The sequence below is a fragment of the Lontra canadensis genome, unplaced genomic scaffold, assembly GCF_010015895.1.
Source record: "Lontra canadensis isolate GAN:19392208 unplaced genomic scaffold, GSC_riverotter_1.0 scaffold97, whole genome shotgun sequence".
Taxonomy (NCBI): domain Eukaryota; kingdom Metazoa; phylum Chordata; class Mammalia; order Carnivora; family Mustelidae; genus Lontra; species Lontra canadensis.
In genome coordinates, this window is record NW_022631091.1 from 5,190,954 (window position 1) to 5,209,273 (window position 18,320).

Consider the following 18,320-nt stretch of genomic DNA (forward strand, 5'->3'; position numbering starts at 1 on the left):
CCCTAGAGGGCACAGGAGGTCCAGGGCCGGGCTGTGGAGGCGCTCCTGGGGGGATGTTGTCGCCTACACCCTGAACGACACCCTTATCACGGCCTTCACCACGACACGATGATCATCTGCAAATGTGTACTCGGGAGCACGAGGACAGAGACAGGATCTTCCTCATTTTTCTACAGAAAAACTGCACGGTGCCAGGACAAAATCAATGTGTCCCCACCTGACACACGATAAATTTCACCCAGAAAATACAATTTTTCCAAGTGTGGGTTTATTTCAAAATTGTAAAGATTTATATATTATTTTTTATTACATATAATAAGCAGTTTTTAGTTTAAAGTAAAAACTTTCACATTTAAAAATTTAAAAAAAGAAAAAAGTAGGCATTTTTAAAGAGCCAAAAAAGCTTAGAACATAGGTTTATCCTTAAATATTCACATCTTAAATGCTACTTAGAAAGGATTAAAAAACTCACTAAAAATCATTTACAATTGGCAATGATTAAAAACGCCTTATTTGGGGGAAGAACACGTTAATGACACGTAATGACTTTCACGCTACATTTAACAGTTTAATCAAACCAGTACACACGATGGTCTTCACCTGTCGAAGCGGCTGTTTGGGGAAGTGAACAGAAGAGCAACTCTCCAATGCTTTCTTCAAAGAGTCGCTGATTTTCAGCTTAAGAGAGAAGAACAGCATTTAATTACCGCATCCCTGGTGGGAAAGAAAAGAGAGAAAACAACGTAACAATCGGCCTTAAATAAGACGATGTTGGAGAAAACGTTCCTGCCGAGAGACAAACGCACGGTCGTCTCTTTACACCCGGAGCCACTTAACACTCCCCAACGATAACTCTGCTGGGTGTTGCCTGAACTCAGGAACCGAATCTTGAAAATAATGTTTCAAGGTCCATCGACTTTCGTTCCTCCTTCCTAGCACATACGCTAACCTCAGTATAAACAAGTGCAAACACCAGAGATACCCTAACAAAAGAAGGTTTAAAGAAATAATGAAGCAGATTTTAAAAAGCAGAATGTCTGTAACGACATCCTCAGAATTCCAAAGAAATATTCACGTTGACTTCCTTTGCCCACACTTTCTTGCCAAAGCGGTTTGTTTCAACTATGACTCGTTTTCATTCACTTGCAGTCACTCTCTGTGTGACTGTCAGAAGCGCGGCGATGAGCTGGGATTCTGAGCACACTCTGTGTGCGGCCCCCAAAGGCAGGGGTGGGGCGTGGCTTTGAGCTGCCGCGGCTTCCAGCTCAGGCTCACCGGGCTGGACATCACTTCTAGGCAACCCTTCCCCGAGCTGAGAGGCGGCGCCCCACCGCCCAGCTGGGGTCCTGAGGACAGACGCTCGCCTGCAGTCTCTCGTTCCATAGCCTGCCCACCTGGAGTTGACCGTGGTCTGCTTGTCCTCCTGGTAAGCACTCATCAAACAGAAGCGGCCATTTGAAATGGGGTAAAAATAGAATTTCTACAATCTCCTTCCTTGCTCACATGAGGCATACAATTTTGCTGTTTCCTATGTAACCTGTTTCCAGATTTTACAAAGAAATGAAGCTGTTCCTCAACAGAGTTTTCTTCCGAACTGGTCAGGTGCAAGACTACGGTGAGTTTTGTTTTTCTTCCACAACTGAATGAGGACGTTTCCCGGGAAGAATGTAACAAGACGGCGATTCCTCTTGACATAGCGAGTAAGTATGTTTCTGCCGGCTTAAACGCTTACGTATCCCATGTCTGTTCACTACCTCACTTCATCTTCAACGCAGAATTTGTTTTGCTGGTGTCTCTACGTCCCACGTCCCGAGTGCGTGCGTCACGGAACCATTAGCAATTTCCTACCTGCAAAGGCCCAGGTGGCAAAAACAGCCCCAGCCCGCCTGCTGCATGTGTTCCAAGTGGTCTCACTGTATGGCAGACTTCTACTCATTTAAAAAATAATTTCTTTGGGGGAAAAAAGTCAAAGTTCACAAAAAAAAAAAAAAAAACCCAAAACAGCCTTTTACATCACATTTTAATGTGCATCTGCTAAAATCCGCGTATTTGTGCAGAGATCATTAGAGGACCAGAAACAGCAGCCTCACCTTGCATATGGGATGTAGGACAGGCTGTACCTGCAAGAAAGGTTCACAGATGTTGAGACCGTCTGCACACCATTCCTCTGAGAGCCAAGGGGCCCTACTGCCACACCTCAGAAAATACGGCTACAGGACACTGTGCGGCAATCCTCCCAGTAGGACCCCAGACCCTCAGACAGGCAGGAACAGCATCGGCCAAGCACGAATTAAAGATGCAAATGCCTGTGCCCCACCCCCCAACTCCTGCACGAACCCTCCGGGCCCCTGCCGAAGTCTGACCTGGGGATACTAGAAATGACCCTGGTGTTGTTTTAGTAAAAACCGTAAGATAACTGGGGATAAACTGCATTCTCCCTTAGGGAGTAAGGTCATTAAGTACCGCTGAGGCAATAGAAAAAGCAACATATTACAGAAAAAGCCATGGAATCTGGCTGAAACCAGCCACGGTTCACGGAAACAGCGAGCCCACAGGTGCAGAAGCGCAAGCGGCCCCCGATGGGGCCCCAGCCATCGGTGGAGGGAGACCCGGGGCCAGAGCGGAGACTGCTCTCAGGGGGACGGAAGACAGCCACTCGGGGGCAACGGGCGGACTCTTGGTGGGAGCAGACAAGGAGCTCTAGTGAGAAGGGGACGGACTCCAGAAACGCCCGTGTCAGGAAGGACACGGAGGTATGTGGGGTGGGGCTCATCCAATTCGATACCCAGTGGGACTGGGTGCTTGCTGGAGCGGCACGTGAGCAGGGCACAGGGGTGCCACGGAGCGCGCCTAGAAGGGGGCCGGGGACACGCCAGCAGCAGGATCTACAGCTTCTGCGGCTGACTTCCCGAGCCACCTAAACGTGGGTTTTTTGTTTTTTTTTTTTCAATAAATACTTGGGGAACTCTTTTGTTGGGGATTTGCAACCATTTGGAAAACCTTGCAGATGAACCACGTGGCCTGGGAAGCCCAGGATGAGTTGCGAAACAGGCCTGAGAAGGCGGCACGTAGGACAGAGAACACGGGCTGCTCGGCCTGGAGTCGCCAGCAGCCTCTCCGTGGGGGGCTCTGGGCAGTCAAAGCTTACACACAGGTGTTCGACGAGGGGGGGACGAGCCCCTCAGCCCCGCGGTGGACGGCTGACCGTCCTCACTGATGAGTCCGACGGGACCGCCCCCACGCCAGGTGTGACAGGTCCCCAGTTAGCAGAAGGAAATCGACTCTAAGCATTCGGCGGTATGGCACAAAGGGCACGGTCACCAACGCCGTCCAGGGCTTCTCCCGGGACAGCCTCCCTTCTAAGGACTCCCATGGCATCGACATCGCCTTCACCCCCACCGTTTCTCTCGCACGTCGTGGGGCGAGCGCGCCAGCCCAGCAGCCCCACCGCGGCGGCCCCCACCCCTCCACAGCCCGCCCGCCGGCCGCCGCTGGGCGACCGGCGAGTCCCCAGGGACACAGCACCCATCTGACCTCGAGGGAGGCCCGGCCTCCAGGGCACAGCCTTCCCCCCGGGACAGCCTCCCGACGTGCCCAGGCTCAAAGACTCGAACAAGCTGCTCATCGCCGCTTAGGGAACCTCAACGCTCTCGTCAGGGAGACTTACCAGGTCATGGACAAGAACTGCAATACGCAGAAGAGGACGGCCAGGCCCTTCCGGTGCCACTAGCAACAGCAAAAACAGAGAAAGACACGTTAAGAGTTTTTAAAAATATTCTTCGCAAGTTCAAGTCCTCCCCTTCAAAATGCAGACAATGGCTTCGTTTACTTTAAGTTTTGGTGCAACAGTTTTTGGCGTTTTTTTTAAGATTTTTTTATGTGGGCGCCTGGGTGGCTCAGTCGTTACGCGTCGGTCTTCGGCTCAGGTCATGATCCTGGGGTCGTGGGATGGAGCCCCGCACGGGCCTCCCTGCTCAGCGGGAAGTCTGCTGCTCCTTCTCCCTCTGACCCTCCCCCTGCCCGAGCTCTCACTTTCTCTCATTCTCTCTCAACTAAATAAATCTTTATTTTAATTAGATTTAATTTAAATTTAATTAAGTTCAAATAAATTTAATTAAACTTTAAAATCTTCATTTTAAATTACCTCGGAGTCCCCGAGGTAACTGTGGGGGGGCGCATTAGGGCCCCGTGTCCAGGTCGGCGGCGCCCCCCAGCAACAGTCAGGGCCACTGTCCTCAGCAGGGCTTCCGCGCGTCACTCCTGCTCTCGCTCCTGGAGCTCGTTCCGGAAGCAAAGCTGCCCTACCGCAATCTCCCAGAATAACGTAAAACGAACAGTTTCTGCGTTAAAGTGGCCTGTCTCTGGGATTCCTTGTCCATTTGTATTTCTGTGTTCACTTCTTTATCGTCCACTGCCTACCACACAACAGCGGTTAGACCATCCCCGAGCCAGGCATCCGCGCCCCACACGGGCGTACGAGCACGGGTTAAGAGCGTTCTCTGGCGTAATCGTTGAGAAATGAGGTAGAAGCACTGTCACATAATGCAAGCTTAGTCCTCACATCCCCAAAATTAAAAAGAAAATCAGAACACTTTTGATGGAATAGTCCTAAGACATACGCTACACTACTCTTCTCTGAGGCGTGCGGTCTCTTGATAGCTCAGAACCACTGCGAATCCCTTCGGGAAGCGGACGGGGCGGTAAGTTCCTACAAGGACGACTCAGAGCCTGAGAAGCGAGAGGGACTGGGTGCCGCCGTTCCCTGCTAACAAGGAGCTATCGCCCTGCCTCAGGAGGCACAAGGCTAATTTAACTTCTGCTGCCGCCCCCCCCCCTTTAAAGTGATTTTACATCTTTTTAAAAATTAATTAAGTCATCTCGACTCCCCATGTGGGGCTCCAACTCATGACCCCGAGATCAAGCTGACGCTCCTCCAACGGAGTGAGCCAAGGGCCCCCTTTCGCCTCCTCTAGCTCATTTGTTTTGGTTTCTCATTAGTTTCAACATCTTGTGACTCAGAACGCACTCCCTCACCCGCAGCATCCTCGGCCTCAGGGTGCGGCACCGCCAGGCCAGCGAGCACAGCAGACGGAGAAAACGCCCCCAGCAGGAGCCTCTCAGGGCCTGGGAGTGGTGAGAGGAGCTGGGCCTTCTGCCCTAAAAGCGAGTCTGAACTCACCTGTCCATTCTGGACAGCAGGGTTGCTCCCCAGTCTAGCCACTAAGCTGACGTTACCGCACACCATCTCAGGGACCCCCAACCTTTGGGGGTTTTAGACACCAGACCCTGAGCTCCTCTGGGACGGCGGCATGACGACACAGGTGCGGGGCCACCGTTAGTAGAAGCCAGGCCCGGCGGGTGGAACTTACCCAAAGAGCAGCACACAGGGTAAATATGAAACAGAGCTGGAGGAAAGAAGAGAAAAACGGCAAGTGAGGGTCCTTCCGAGAGCTGACCCGCACTCGCTGGCGTGCGTCACGAAGCGAGGACCGAACCCAGGACACGGCTGCTCCAGCTGTACGGACTCAGGGCCGAGTCTGGGACTTACAGTCTAGGACTGCAGCGTTCCTGGGCAAACTACCAGCACCGAGTAAACAACCCACTGATTAAATCAACCGACGGGATGTTTGAGGACCGATACCAGCTGCTGGTTTTTCACTTCTTTTAAGTCTTGTATAACTAACATCCCGTGACCTACTGGCTTCGGGTGTACGGGACAGGGGATCGACACTGGCACGCACGACTCGGTGCTCATCACGACAGCCCGGCTCTTCATCCCCGGACGGCTGTTCTGGGGAGGGCTGACGTTCCCGTTTAGTGACAGAGTACTGCGACGGGCACTTAGCACAACCGGGAGCACCCGGAAAATTCTACTTAACTTGACATAAGGCATCTACTGTAACGATTTTCACACCGAAGATGACACCATCACTCCATGTCCCTGTGTCCCTCGAGGAAGCAGAGGAGTGACGGCAACAATGACAAGCAGGAGGCTGACAGGCACAGGCGTGACATCCTGACACTCTGGGTGTCCAATCAGTCGTCTGCTCTCACCTTCAGTTCTCTTCTCTTGAAAATGAGGACGGGGTCCGCCGACCTGCTCTAGAGCACGACGGCGGTGAGCGGATCAGAACCTGTCGTGGGCCCGCGTGAGGGGCCGACACTGAGAAGATGCGCAAGTGCCAGTCGCCGCTTCACTGTCACGACTTGGCATGAATGACGTCAGCAGCAAACCTGAGCACGCAGGACACTTGGCTGGAAACGTCATGACTCAGGTCACCACCAAAGTTACGTCCTGTTAACACTTAATGGTCTCTCCTGGGAAATAGTCTGTATCTCTTTTTTTTTTTTTTTTACTTTATTAAAATACTGAGTTTATTTCACATGTATATTTTTGTCTCCCCACCATTTCCATTTTTCTGACCACCCCTTTTTTTTTTTTTTTTTTTTTTTTTTACTAATAGTCTGTATCTCTGAATGTCTGAACAGCCTTCCTGGCCTTCTGCTTATCTGTGTAGAGAACGTCACTAAGACGGCTTCCAGGAGATCCGAAACAAAGCCCATCTCCACAAACTCCGAGTAAAATACAAACGTCTCCCCGTCTGACAGCACCGGCTTCGGTAACCCACACGAAGCTGAGTTTTAATATGTTGCTATGCGTGTTAATACAGGAAACTGAAAGTAACTGGAAAAATTAGAAAAATGGTAATAAAATATGATGAAGTTGAATAAGGACGAGAATGAAAAGTCAGGCTAAAAAGGACTTCCTTTCCTCTGGTGCGGAGGTGGGCGAGCCTCCCTCGCATCATGGCTGAGGCCACTCCTGACCACACACCCGCCGGCAGTGGCTGTTTCAAAGCCTCCTGGCGTTACCAGGACACACGAGCTGATGCTGACCCCTAAGCTCAAGAGCTTGAAGAGAAATCTGCGAGAGACACAGACAAGTCCACCAGGAGCCGGACGCTCACTGGACAGAGGGAGCCAAGATCAGCCAAGAAGCCAAAATGCGTGACGTGCAAACCTCCTAACCACAAGCCCATGCCTGCCCCGGTTCCAACACAGATCCCGAATTTAAGAGCGAGGACCTGACGGCCGTGCACGAGACCCAGCAGGTGATGAATGGCATCCTGAAAGGCACGGCTCAGAGGCCGCGCTGCCAGGACTAAACAGTCACACGGGGAAGGGACAGAAGCCAGACGACAGGCTACCTGGAGAAGCCAAGCATCCCTGAGAGAAGAGACGGACGGCCTCTGGGGAGCCCTGTGTCCCAGCCGCCCCCTCTGAAGAGCACACACGGGCCTCCATCATGAGGCACTCTCTGGGGCGGGAAAGGGCCAGCTCCACAGTAAACACTCAGAGCTCCGACGGTAGGTACATGCGACAGAGAGGAGCACTGTGCAAGTCAGTCGATGGAAGTAACGCCGGCTCCTCTGACTCCTGAGCGCACAGCAGAAGGCAGGGTCATTACACGCAGTAAGAGAAATTTCAGAGTACGCATATAAAAGCAAGCAATCATCTGCAAGATAATAATGCAAAAGCCCCTTCTCTAAGTTTGAATTTGCATCATCTACTTACAAGCATAATAACGGTCGCGAGCAACCTTGTTGTTTCAAACATCTTCTTCAGCTGCTTCACGGGTCCCATTAGAAAGCAGGTACTTAAAAAAGAGAACAAAGTACGTACCATTTGAAACAAACAGGAGAACCAAGGCATGAATCTACTACTTTGGCTACATAAACATAAACCCTTTAAACAAAAGACATCTTACATTGGTTTACTAAAAACAATCTCTCACTAAATCAGTTATATTTTTCCTTAACATTAAAAGTAAACTTTCTTTAAAAGCTTAATACTTTATTTTTTTAACGAAGCTCTAGGCCCAACATGGGCTTGAACTCGTGGCCCCCAGATCAAGAGTCACATGGTCTACCGATGCAGCCCGCCCGAAGCCCCAGAGAGGAGCCTGACTCCGGCGTCCGCGGACACAGCACGATCTCTCACAAGGTCTCCCGAGGGTGACTTCTAGCTCCCGCTGAACGCAATGCCGAGGCCATCCGTGCCCACAGGTTGTCTGCTCCCGATCTGAGCCCATTCAGGCACTGGCCCTCCTCACCCCTGCATGCTACCGACCAGAACACTACACGACCCCCGAAAAACGGTCAGCGGGAAGCCCCCAACAGCAACACGACCTAAAACCGCTGAGCTGGGCTCTGCTCCACTGGGAGCCTGAAGGAGCAGCTCTGCAGGCTCGAGCCCGGAAAGCCCCGAGCTTGGCCTCGGCTCTCGCAGGTTCACCTGACTACCCCCGATCCAGAAAACTCCTGAGGAGACAGAAGGTCACCTCCGAAAACTCAGTGTACACAAACCCAGAACAACTTCTCTGGCACACGTCAACACAACCAAACTGGGCACCGAGATCCTCAGAGGGGGTTTCCCACGCCCAATCCCACATGCTCCGGGCGGGCTGGCGCCCCTTGCCCTCTGATCTCCCCACTCAGCACCACGCCCGGAGGACCTCCAGTCCGGCCCTAGCCCTCCGAGACGGTGCTTCCCACGCAGGGACCAGAGCGCAGCCCCAGGGGCCGGGGTCTGGAGGACGGTCTGGTAGAGAGCCTGGCAGTCACCTTACTGGACACATCACGGGGTGGTGACTCACCCTCTCTGGGCCATAAAGTGGGGGTGATAACAGTGCCCACCTCAGACACCGGGGTAGCAGACGGAAGCACTTACAAGTGCCCCGAAGGCTGGCTATTCCCACCGTGCCCACGCCACGACGCCCCTGGCCCACGGCAGGAGTCCACGAGCATTTATCGAACCAACATCGGTCTCGTGGCTCCAGAAGCCGTGCCACTCAGGCGGTGTCTCCTGGAAAGGCTGGCGCCAGCACAGCAGACCCGGAGGAGCCCGACTTCTGTACACACCTGGCGAGCGCGGCGAGATTTCCAAAGGTATAAAACACCGCAAACAGCTTTATGCCACCAGGAAGCCACAGCAATCCGGTTCCCTGAGTTCAAATATATTTCGAAAGTTTTACCATTATAACAGCGTAAAATATAACCACGCTAAGTAAAAATGATATGATTATACAATAAACTATAGTTTAAGTACAAATGTGCTAGCCGAGTCTCTACTTACGTCATTTTAAAGACAGTTAATGGTCATTGTTATTTGCCAAGTGGACTCTTCTGGCTGTTTTGCATACGAGTATCCACAACTTACCCATAACGGAACCTTCCCTACACGTGTGCGTGCATCTCACCCTATGTAAAGTAATATTCTTTATACACAGCGAGTTAAACAGTTAACACGTTTCAATTCCTGGCTCTGCAGCTTTCTACACACACTGATCTTTCTTAAAAAAAATTATTTTCACAACCTGTAACCCCCCACCCCCAGCAAATACTAATTTCGGCATCTCTGTATTGCCCTCTAGCCCTTTCTTTCCAGTGACCACGTCCCCCTGGAAACAGTCCGGCGGCAGCCTGGAGGGCAGGCTGCTTGCTGGACGACACGGGATTAGCTGGGCCGAGAACAGAAGTCACGGGGCGACAGGAGGCTGTAACTCACCAGGACAGAGAAGAAAATGCCGCACACGAAGCAGATGACGAACCACTTCAGCCTGGTGTTGAAGCTGAGGGACGAGGCGTCCAGGACCTAAGGAAGGAAGGAAGGGGAATCAGAACGCGCCCTCCAGCTGCCTGGCGCAGTCCGACTTCGCGACTTCGTGCAGCGGGAGGGCAACACCCCCGAGCCTGTCCGTGGAATGTGTTTGCTTGTGCCTCCTGCACGCCACATGAGAAGGCTAAGACCCCCCTCACCCCCCAGGCTGTGAAGGGAGATGTGAGCATGACGTGGGGTGAAGGACGGTCTTGGGGCACCGCTGTTCCCTCTGCCGGTGGGATGACAGGTGTGCCCACGGCACTGTGCTCCTCGTTTCAACAGCCCTCACCTGTAGGACAGCAGACACACAGACGTAGGATACATATCATAAAATACTCAACAACTAAAAAAATCGGGGGAAGATGAAACAAGATCACAAGATCAGCAAAATGTGGGGCACTGCTGAGGCTGGGTCCCGGGCGCAGAGGGCTCACCACGCCACTGTCCCTACCTGAGGCTGTGCAGGAGAGGCCCCCAAGTACAGAGCCTGAGACAGGGGTTCTGATGCTTGAACTGCTCTGGGCACAAACCCTGAGGGAAGTGAGAGGAGCTGATGGGGAAGGGGAGGGATCATGTGGTTTCAGCTGGTGTTTGGCTCGGGCCTGGGCTGTCAACCGCCTCAGTGTGGGTCCCGCCCTGATGCAGGGGGCCGGCCTTCCGGAACCAACCTCCTGCCAGCTGGCCACAGGCTGTCAGCAGAGCGGGGGTGCCTGCAGGATGGCACGGCTGTGGACCTAGGCGGATGCATACACCTGCCTCATGAGGGGGACCTGGGCAGCCACTGGTCGTGTCTGCCACCAGACACATAACTTCCATGTATTATAAAAAGTTCACTTAAAACCAACTCAGGAAAGCCCTAGGTACACCCTCAACATTATTAAAAAAACATATTTTTTAAAATGATCATTTATGCTAGAGCAACAGCATTGTTATATGCAAACTGTAACCAAATTACATGGGCAGAGCGGAAATCACCGGGCACGCCTTCTACAGTAATCCAGACACAGCTGTAGACACACTCAGATTTCTAATTACACTCAGAACTTATTTCCCAATGAAGCTGAAAAAGTATCAGCAATGGTCATTTCAGAAAACTAGAAATACATATTAAGAAGTTCGTATTTAAAAAAAAAAGAAGTTTATATCAAAACTTAATTTCTAACTTATATTACCACAGATACTTAAAAATAAGATCATGTGCTTATAACGTATTTCAAGAATAATGAAGCAAAAACAGAATTTCTTTGCAAAGGCTCAAAAATACCTTTTGCTACATTCCTTACCTCAACCAATTAACCTGGGAATCCTTGCGCAGCATGAAAAGTAGATAAAATCATTAAAGATGGTAAGTACAACAAATATCACTTAATGCATTTTAAATGTTTTTTTAAAATCTGCTTTAACTCACGTTCTCGTTTCCTGCAATGCCACCTATTTAGAGCAAAACTACTGTTCCGTGTTAAACAAAGAACAGACTTGCCTATGAAAATGTCCAAATGTCACGCATTCGGACCAGGAGGAGGGCCCCTGCCGCGTTTCCACTCCACGGAGCAGCATGGACCCCGCGGACCGCTCGCCGCGCAGGAACCCACGGCCGGCGCGCCCAGACCAGCACCTGTGGAAGCCGGACTGGGAACCGGGCAGCGAGGGAGCAGTGACGTGGGAACCAGTTGACAAGTTCACGTCACCCCACCGTTCCCAAGCTCACTGCCGGTTTTCAAGTTCACGCTTCTCTTGGACTGTAGCTGCTCCCCCTTATTACCATCTTCCAAGTGATGATCGCCAAAAGGAAACAAGTTATTTCCATTTGTAAAAACGCAAGATTCAAGCCACAAGCAAATGACTCGCCTTGAGGTTTGCCTGCTGTCCAGGACACGGAAGCAAACCCCAGATTCCCTAGTGCGCGCCGGAACGGAGCCCGAGGAGCCCGGACGGCCCAGCCCTGCCGCAGAAGCATTCGGGTGCGCCTTTCTGGTCCAAGCACCGTCAGGAGTGAGCGCGGCAAAACCAGCAACTGTGCTGACTGCTTAAAGGCCATCCCGGAGAAGAAATACGCATGGACGCAGGCACCAAGGACCATTTGTCATCAGGGCAGAGGCAGCGGGCGCCTGGCTGGCTCCATCCGTTAAGCGTCCGACGTCTGCTTTCGGCTCAGGTCCTGATCTCAGGGTGGTGGGATCGAGCCCCATGCCGGGCTCCGCACTAGCGGGGCGTCTGCTGAGACTCTCTTCCTCTGCCTCGGCCCCTCCCCCTGCTCGCTTGCTCACTCGCTCGCTCTCAAAATAAATAAAAATCTTCAAAAATAATCAGGGGCGCCTGGGTGGCTCAGTTGGTTAAACATCTGCCTTCGGCTCAGGTCGTGACCCCCGGGTCCTGGAATCGAGTCTCGTATTGGATCCCCTGCTTAGCGGGGAGCCTGCTTCTCCCTCTGCCTGCCACTCCCCCTGCTTATGCTCTCTCTCTCAAATAAATAATAAAATCTTAAAGATAATTAAGTAAAACTAATTAGAAAAACTAAACAAAGGAAGAGGAAGCAAAAAGCAAGCCTCTGGTCAGCAGGAGAGACCCTGGCCTTCGCCGCGCCCTCTCCCTGCTGCAGTGAACAGCACTCCCGGGAACCAGCACACGACTGAGGAAAACAATACTAGTTGGAAAACATCTCCGCAGCAGCAGCAGCATTACAGACGAGAGAACGACCCCGCGGCCCGGCGGACACTCGTGTCTCTCCTAGTGACCGAGAAGCCAGGAGAGCCCGGATCTCAAAGCGGCGGCTGTCTCGGTGGAGCCTTGCCCCGCGGCCGCCAGCACCTGGATAACGGGAACGCGGTGGGCCTTCAGCTACCGAACACCACGACCGCGGTACTCCCCCAAGTCCTCGCTCAACAGGACGGCGGCGCCCAGAGAGGTAATGACCAGCGACCACGAGCTCCAGGAGCAGGTGCGCACAGACGCTCTCCAGTGGGATCGTCGCCCCACCACCTCCGGAGCCCGGCTCCTGACTCGGTCTCCTCTGTGACCCGCAGGCCCTCCTCCCTCCCGTCCCCTCCTGCTCTCCCTGTCACGCGCTCTCACTTGCGACCTCCGAAGACAGGTCCTACCCCGGATCCTGGCAGAGTCTTGGATGATTGCAACACCCACATGGACAGCCCGGCCCTTCTGCTCTCGTCCCTCGTCTCCACGGGCTCTGCCCTCCACCCCTCTCAGTGACCCAGGCCACTCGTACTCCCTGAAACCAGTCCATGCCCAAACTTCAAGCTGCGCTCTTGGGCCTTGATGTCCCCCTGGGGGCACGCGGATCCAACGGCTCGTGCCTGGACTGCCCTGCAGCCTCGGGGTCCCCACATCCAGGCCACTGGTCCTTCTCCTCTCCTTTCTGCTGCATCCACCTGGCACAACGCCACGACTCAAGCCCACGTCCTCTTCCTCTGGCCAGTCAGGTGGCAGGACGGAGGATCATAACCAGGTCATCGCCACCTTCCCACAGGCCCTGACGACGCCTGCCGGGCAACCCGCCGCGGGGGACTGACGGACGCCAGCAGACACCCCGCCTTCTCCCTCCACAGCCCATGGGCTATTTCAAACCTCCGGGCGTGGCCCTGACAGTCTCTGTGCAGGCAGCGTCCCCTCCTCCACACCGAAAACACAGACCCTTGATGTGGCCACGTCCACTGCTCGCTTCCAGCAAACCTCCGAGCCCCACACAAGCCCCTCTTCCCTTCCTTCCCGCGCATGTCCGCAGAGGGGCTGAGCTCAGTGCGCCCTAGAGCCCAGCCCCCCGACCTTCTCAGGGAACACGCAGTATCCCCTACTCCCCTGTGTCGAGAGTGACCCCCGTTCTCTCCCTGAGATCGCTCCCACCAACCTGTCCACGTGATTACGCCTCTTCCAGCTTAAAGAAAAAGCTCACTTGATTTCAGCCTCGGGCCTCCGCTCACTCATCCGCTCAGCAGATACTGCAGTGCTCCTGGGGCGTGTCCTCGGGGCTGAGTCGTCCGGCCCTCTGCGCGCCCTCCTCCCTGACTCAGGCTCCATCAACCTGCCCGAGCCTTGGGTTTGGGGCTCCCCCGACAGGGAGCGTACCGCCAACTGGGGCCCAGAGCCCAGGGGAAAACGGCACAGAGGGAAGCCAGCCCTCCCTCGCGTCCAGCCTCTTGCTCCTGCGGCCACAGAGAGCAGTCCGGGGCACAGCCGGCCCTGTCATTTTGGCCTACTGCTTTTCTTCTCTTAAGATTTTATTTACTTCCTTAATTGAGAGGAAGCGAGACAGCACGAGCGCGCACACAAGCAGGGGAAGGGCAGAGGGAAAAATCACAGGCAGACGCCCTGCGGAGCAGGGAGCCCAACACGGGGCTTGAACCCAACATCCAGGACCCTAACCTGAGCCTAAGTCAGACGCTTAACGGACAGAGCCACCCGGGCGCCCCAGTCCGTCGCTTTAATCGGCTGCTCTGACCCGGACTGCCCGGCAGCTGAGTGGGACGCTGGTGACACAGCTGCGAACATGGTAAGGCGGCTGTCCTCACACCTGTGAACGCCCAATTCTAGCACCTCAGGGGCCATGTGTGCGCAGGGAGGACTTCAGCAGGTCCGAGGGTGGAGGGCAGGGCGGGAGGGGCTCCCGAAGCTGGATCTGGAGGCTTGCTAAAGGCTTCTGGGGAGGTGCCTCGAAGAGACAGCAGACAGCAGTGGGGACATCAGAGGGACAGTGCCCTCTCCTCCTGATGACACCAATCTCCCCCCAGGTCCCTGGGTTCCTCTCACACTCCAGAAACCGCCTGGTCACCCTTGTCGGATCCCGGCGAGAAAGAGCCCACCCAGGTTAAGGCCCAGTAGGCAAACCTTGGGAGCCAGGTTGGGGCAGCCCAGAAAACAGAAATGGCTAAGGCCAAGGCAGCTGAGCAGAGCGTGGTTGTCCTGGGGGACGGGTTGAGGGACGGGGGAGGCATGCAGAGGGCTGAGGTGCCTTGAGCAGAGTCTGGACCTTTTACCAAGGGCTACAGGAAGCCGCGTGACTGATCTAGATCCTTCCAGACATCTCACAAGGAGAGACCCTACAACTCGCTGTTCTGCCTCTTCCCTGACCGCCAAGTCCCCACAGCAGGACGGAGCAGTCCCAGATCTCAGATGCATCTGGCCACCACCGTCTCCCACCTCCCCGGCTGCCCTGAGCCAATCCCATCCAGTCCTCCAAACCCCACCCCATGTGCGTCCTGCCACACTCGTAGGATGTCACTCTGAACACCATCAGCAAGCTCCCTACACCCTCACCCTCTGCCCTGACAGGTCCCCGCCTCCCGCTCTCTGCACTCCGGTCTCCCCTGCACTCTCCGAGTGGGGCCTATCTTCTCAGGCCCAAGCATCCTGACCGCTGGGGACAGGAAGTGGCCTAGGTGAACGCCCCCCTCACTGCTGTTTCCCAGAAATAGCTGCCTCCAGGACCCTGCCATCACACCAGGCCACCTGCGGCTCCCCCTCCCTGCTCCACCATCCCCTAGGTCACCGCCTTCACTGCCCCCCTCCCATATCACACCTCTTGCTCTTCGAAGGGTTTTGCGTCCGGCTCACTATCATCCCCCCACTCCCGTCTTAACTGTTGGTCATTTCGCCCCTGGAGGAAGAAGCCGCCTAAACGACGAGACTCCTGGTTCCTCACCCTCTGTCCTCCAGTGATCTCCGCGCCTTACACCAACCGCCAAGCCCCTCATCTACAGGAAGACACGTGCCATCATCTCAACACCCTCCATGATCAGTTTCACGCATCCCCCTTTCCGACCACCACCTCCTACCCTCCAGCATGCCTAGTTACCGACCCCACCGACGTCACCACACACTCACTCCCCCCCGCACCCCTGCTGCCCTCCTATCGTCACTCCTGCATACATCCTCAACTTCTTTGCCCTCTGCCCCCTCAGCGGTCACCGGGCAGCGTCCAAACCCGGGTTAAATCCAACTCTGCCAGCCCTGCCCCGCACTCCTGCTGCCCAGCACGACCCCCACCTCAAGGCCCGGACCACTACCCACACGTGGGGCTTCGTGCTGCCAACAGCCCCACTGCTGCTCCCTGTCCGTTCATCCATCTGCCTATTCTCTCCAGCAACCTTCGCACCTTCTCCCTGAACTGCAACGTCACCCCCACCCCAACTTCCAACTGGCAACTTCGCGTCCCATTTCAGTGAGGACAGAATCCTCTCGTGCTCCAAGGGCAGCATCTGCAGCCACGTGCTCTCGCCCCTCTCCTCCCACCGGTCCACAGGCGCTGGCCATCCACCTGCCCAAGCACGGCCAGCCCTTTTCGGGTGCAGCCGACCCCCTCTCCGGGGATCCTCCCAACCGCCCCTGGACAGCCCCCCAGCCATGATCCCCTCTCTTGCCTACACCACCAGCCTCCCGTTTTCTGGGCTACTCTCAACGTCCTTCTCCCCTCCCGACTGGGGGCTCAAGAAAACGGACACTATCCCCTTCACGTACCCCAGGTTTCGAGCTGCTCCGTGCAACAGAACTTTCTGCAACCAAACGTCCCACTCGTGTCCCGTCCTACGCAGCAACCATGAACACACGTGCCTGCCGGACACCCGAGACGCGGCTGGTGTGACTAAGAAAGGAATTTTGAATCTTACTTTTAATTAGTTTAAACGGCAAGCAGCCGCATGCGCTACGGACGCTGCCCTGGAGAGCGCGACACAGCCAGTCGGGGAGCTGGGGGGCCCATTTCCGCCCCCACGGACGCCTCTCACACGATCAGTGGACCCTGTGGGACCACGACCACCCGCCAAACCGCTTACCCCGGCCCCGAAAGCAGTTCCTGTCTTGCAGCGCTGGGCCCTCCCAGCCGACCAGCCAGCCGGCCCAAGAAGCGCTGAGCAAACAGGACCACGGAGAGGCCGCGAGGAAGGGGCGCCTAAGAGCTCCGCAAGGTCGGTGCTCAGCGCTCCGCGCCGGGGCAGCCAGAAAAGCGCCGTCGGCGAGCACACGGCGCCAGGGCTCCCGCCGCGCGGCTGCCCGCACTGCTCCCGCGGGAGGAAGGCCCCTCCGCCGAGCCTCGGGGTAAGGGCGCTGAGGCAAAGCTGTGCGGTTCGGCGCGGAATCCTTTACCCGGGGGCTCCGTGCCTGAGCAGACACCGTTTCATCCCGCTGATTTCCCTTTTCCACGACCCCCCGCCCCTCCGGTCGCCCCGTTTCCGAAAGGCACAGTCCACTCGCGGCGCCGCCTTCACCCCCGCGCGCACCCGCGACACGAAGCCCAGACGCCGGCTTCCCGCGGCTGCAGGACGAGGCAGCCGCGACCCGCCGGCGCCGCCCGGCCCCGCTGCAGAGCCCAGCGCAGAACCCCCGGGAGAGCCGCGGGACCCCGAGGGCCAGGAGGCCGACGCGGGGTGGGGCCGGGGGCTTCTGCGGACCCCACGAAAACCCGGAGCGCCCCAGCTTCCTCGGGAGGCGGGCACACCGGCGCGCGCTCCGCCCGGCCCCGCCGCGGCCGCTACCTGTGCCGTCAGGCCCTGCTCCTCGTCGTCCTGGCCGCTCAGGACCCGCCGCAGCTTCTCCATGGCCCCGCTCCCCGCCGCACTGGCGGCCCGGCTCGCTGGGTCCCCGCGCCCTCCCGGAACCCGGAATCCGGTGCCCCACGTGACCGGACATCCGGGGCGCCGCTTCCGGCGCCTCACAGCAGCGCGCGCCTGCGCGTCAGGGCCCCGCCGGCCGGGCGGGAGTCTGCGCGTCCAGGCTGTGCGCTGGCGGGCCGCGGGGTGCGACTCTCGCTGCTGCGCGGCGTCCTCTCCCCTGGGGTCGGGACGCTCAGCTGATGCCGTAGGATGAACGCAGGTCCTCGCGCGTGGACTCCACGCTCAGTGCCGCACACTCGGGGCCAGTGCGCCAGACCCGAGCCCCACACTGCGGCCCCAGCACCTAGTACTGCAAGCCCAGCACCCAGTATGGCAGGCCCGGCACCCAGTACTGCAGCCCCAGGACGTAGTACTGCAGAACCAGCACCCAGTACTGCAGCCCCAGCACCTAGTAGTGCAGGCCCAGCACCCAGTGCGGCAGCCACGACACCCAGTACTGCAGCCCCAGGATCTAGTACTGCAGAACCAGCACCCAGTACTGCAGCCCCAAGGTCCAGTACTTCAGACCGACATCCAGTGCTGCAGGCCGGGCGGTCCAGGGCAGCCCTGGCACCAGAAGAATACCGGGGGCTGGTTTGGGAATCCTGACAGGGTTTCGGTTCTAGACTGGGCATCTTGCTATGAGCCAAGTTCTCAAAATATCTTCACTTGGAAGGAGGCAGGGAGGGAAGGGCAGGCTTTGGGGCAGATGGTTCTGTGTTCTGATTTCAGCCCTGCCACTCGCCGTGTGGCCCTGGGAACCAGCTCTTCCCAGTCTAATTCCCTCAAGACGTGTGACACCCACTTCAGCAGTTAAATGAGGACAGATGTGCCACACATGATCTCGGGAGAAATAGCAGGAGGCTGCCTCATTCCTGCTCACTTGTGAGTGTCTTCATTTACTCAGCTTATCTTCCACCTAGGAATTCGAAAGAGTGAAGCCCTGCTTCTGAGAGGAATACTAATCCAACCAATCTTTCCAGTTTTGCATAAACACTGCAAACCTTCCAACAGCAGTGTACTGTTCTCTGGTTATTCTGGGGTAACGGAACACCAGCCCGT

At 55.8% G+C, this 18,320-nt stretch overlaps 1 protein-coding gene across 2 annotated transcripts; it reads right to left on the reverse strand.

The window, feature by feature from the left end:
- Nucleotides 1-625: 625 nt before the first annotated feature.
- Nucleotides 626-17,269, reverse strand: SFT2D1 (SFT2 domain containing 1). Of its 2 annotated transcripts, none has more exons than XM_032837190.1 (8): nt 17,142-17,269; nt 9,568-9,654; nt 8,922-9,004; nt 7,576-7,657; nt 5,370-5,405; nt 3,668-3,726; nt 2,091-2,120; nt 626-714 (listed from the first exon to the last, which is right to left on the reverse strand). In XM_032837190.1, exons 1-8 carry the CDS (start codon nt 17,202-17,204, stop codon nt 675-677), a joined length of 480 nt encoding a protein of 159 aa, XP_032693081.1. In that variant the 5' UTR covers nt 17,205-17,269; the 3' UTR covers nt 626-674. The 2 variants fall into 2 exon arrangements, with proteins under 2 accessions (XP_032693081.1, XP_032693080.1); XM_032837189.1 differs by lacking the exon at nt 17,142-17,269 and adding an exon at nt 10,112-10,937.
- Between the last annotated feature and the right edge of the window lie 1,051 nt (nt 17,270-18,320).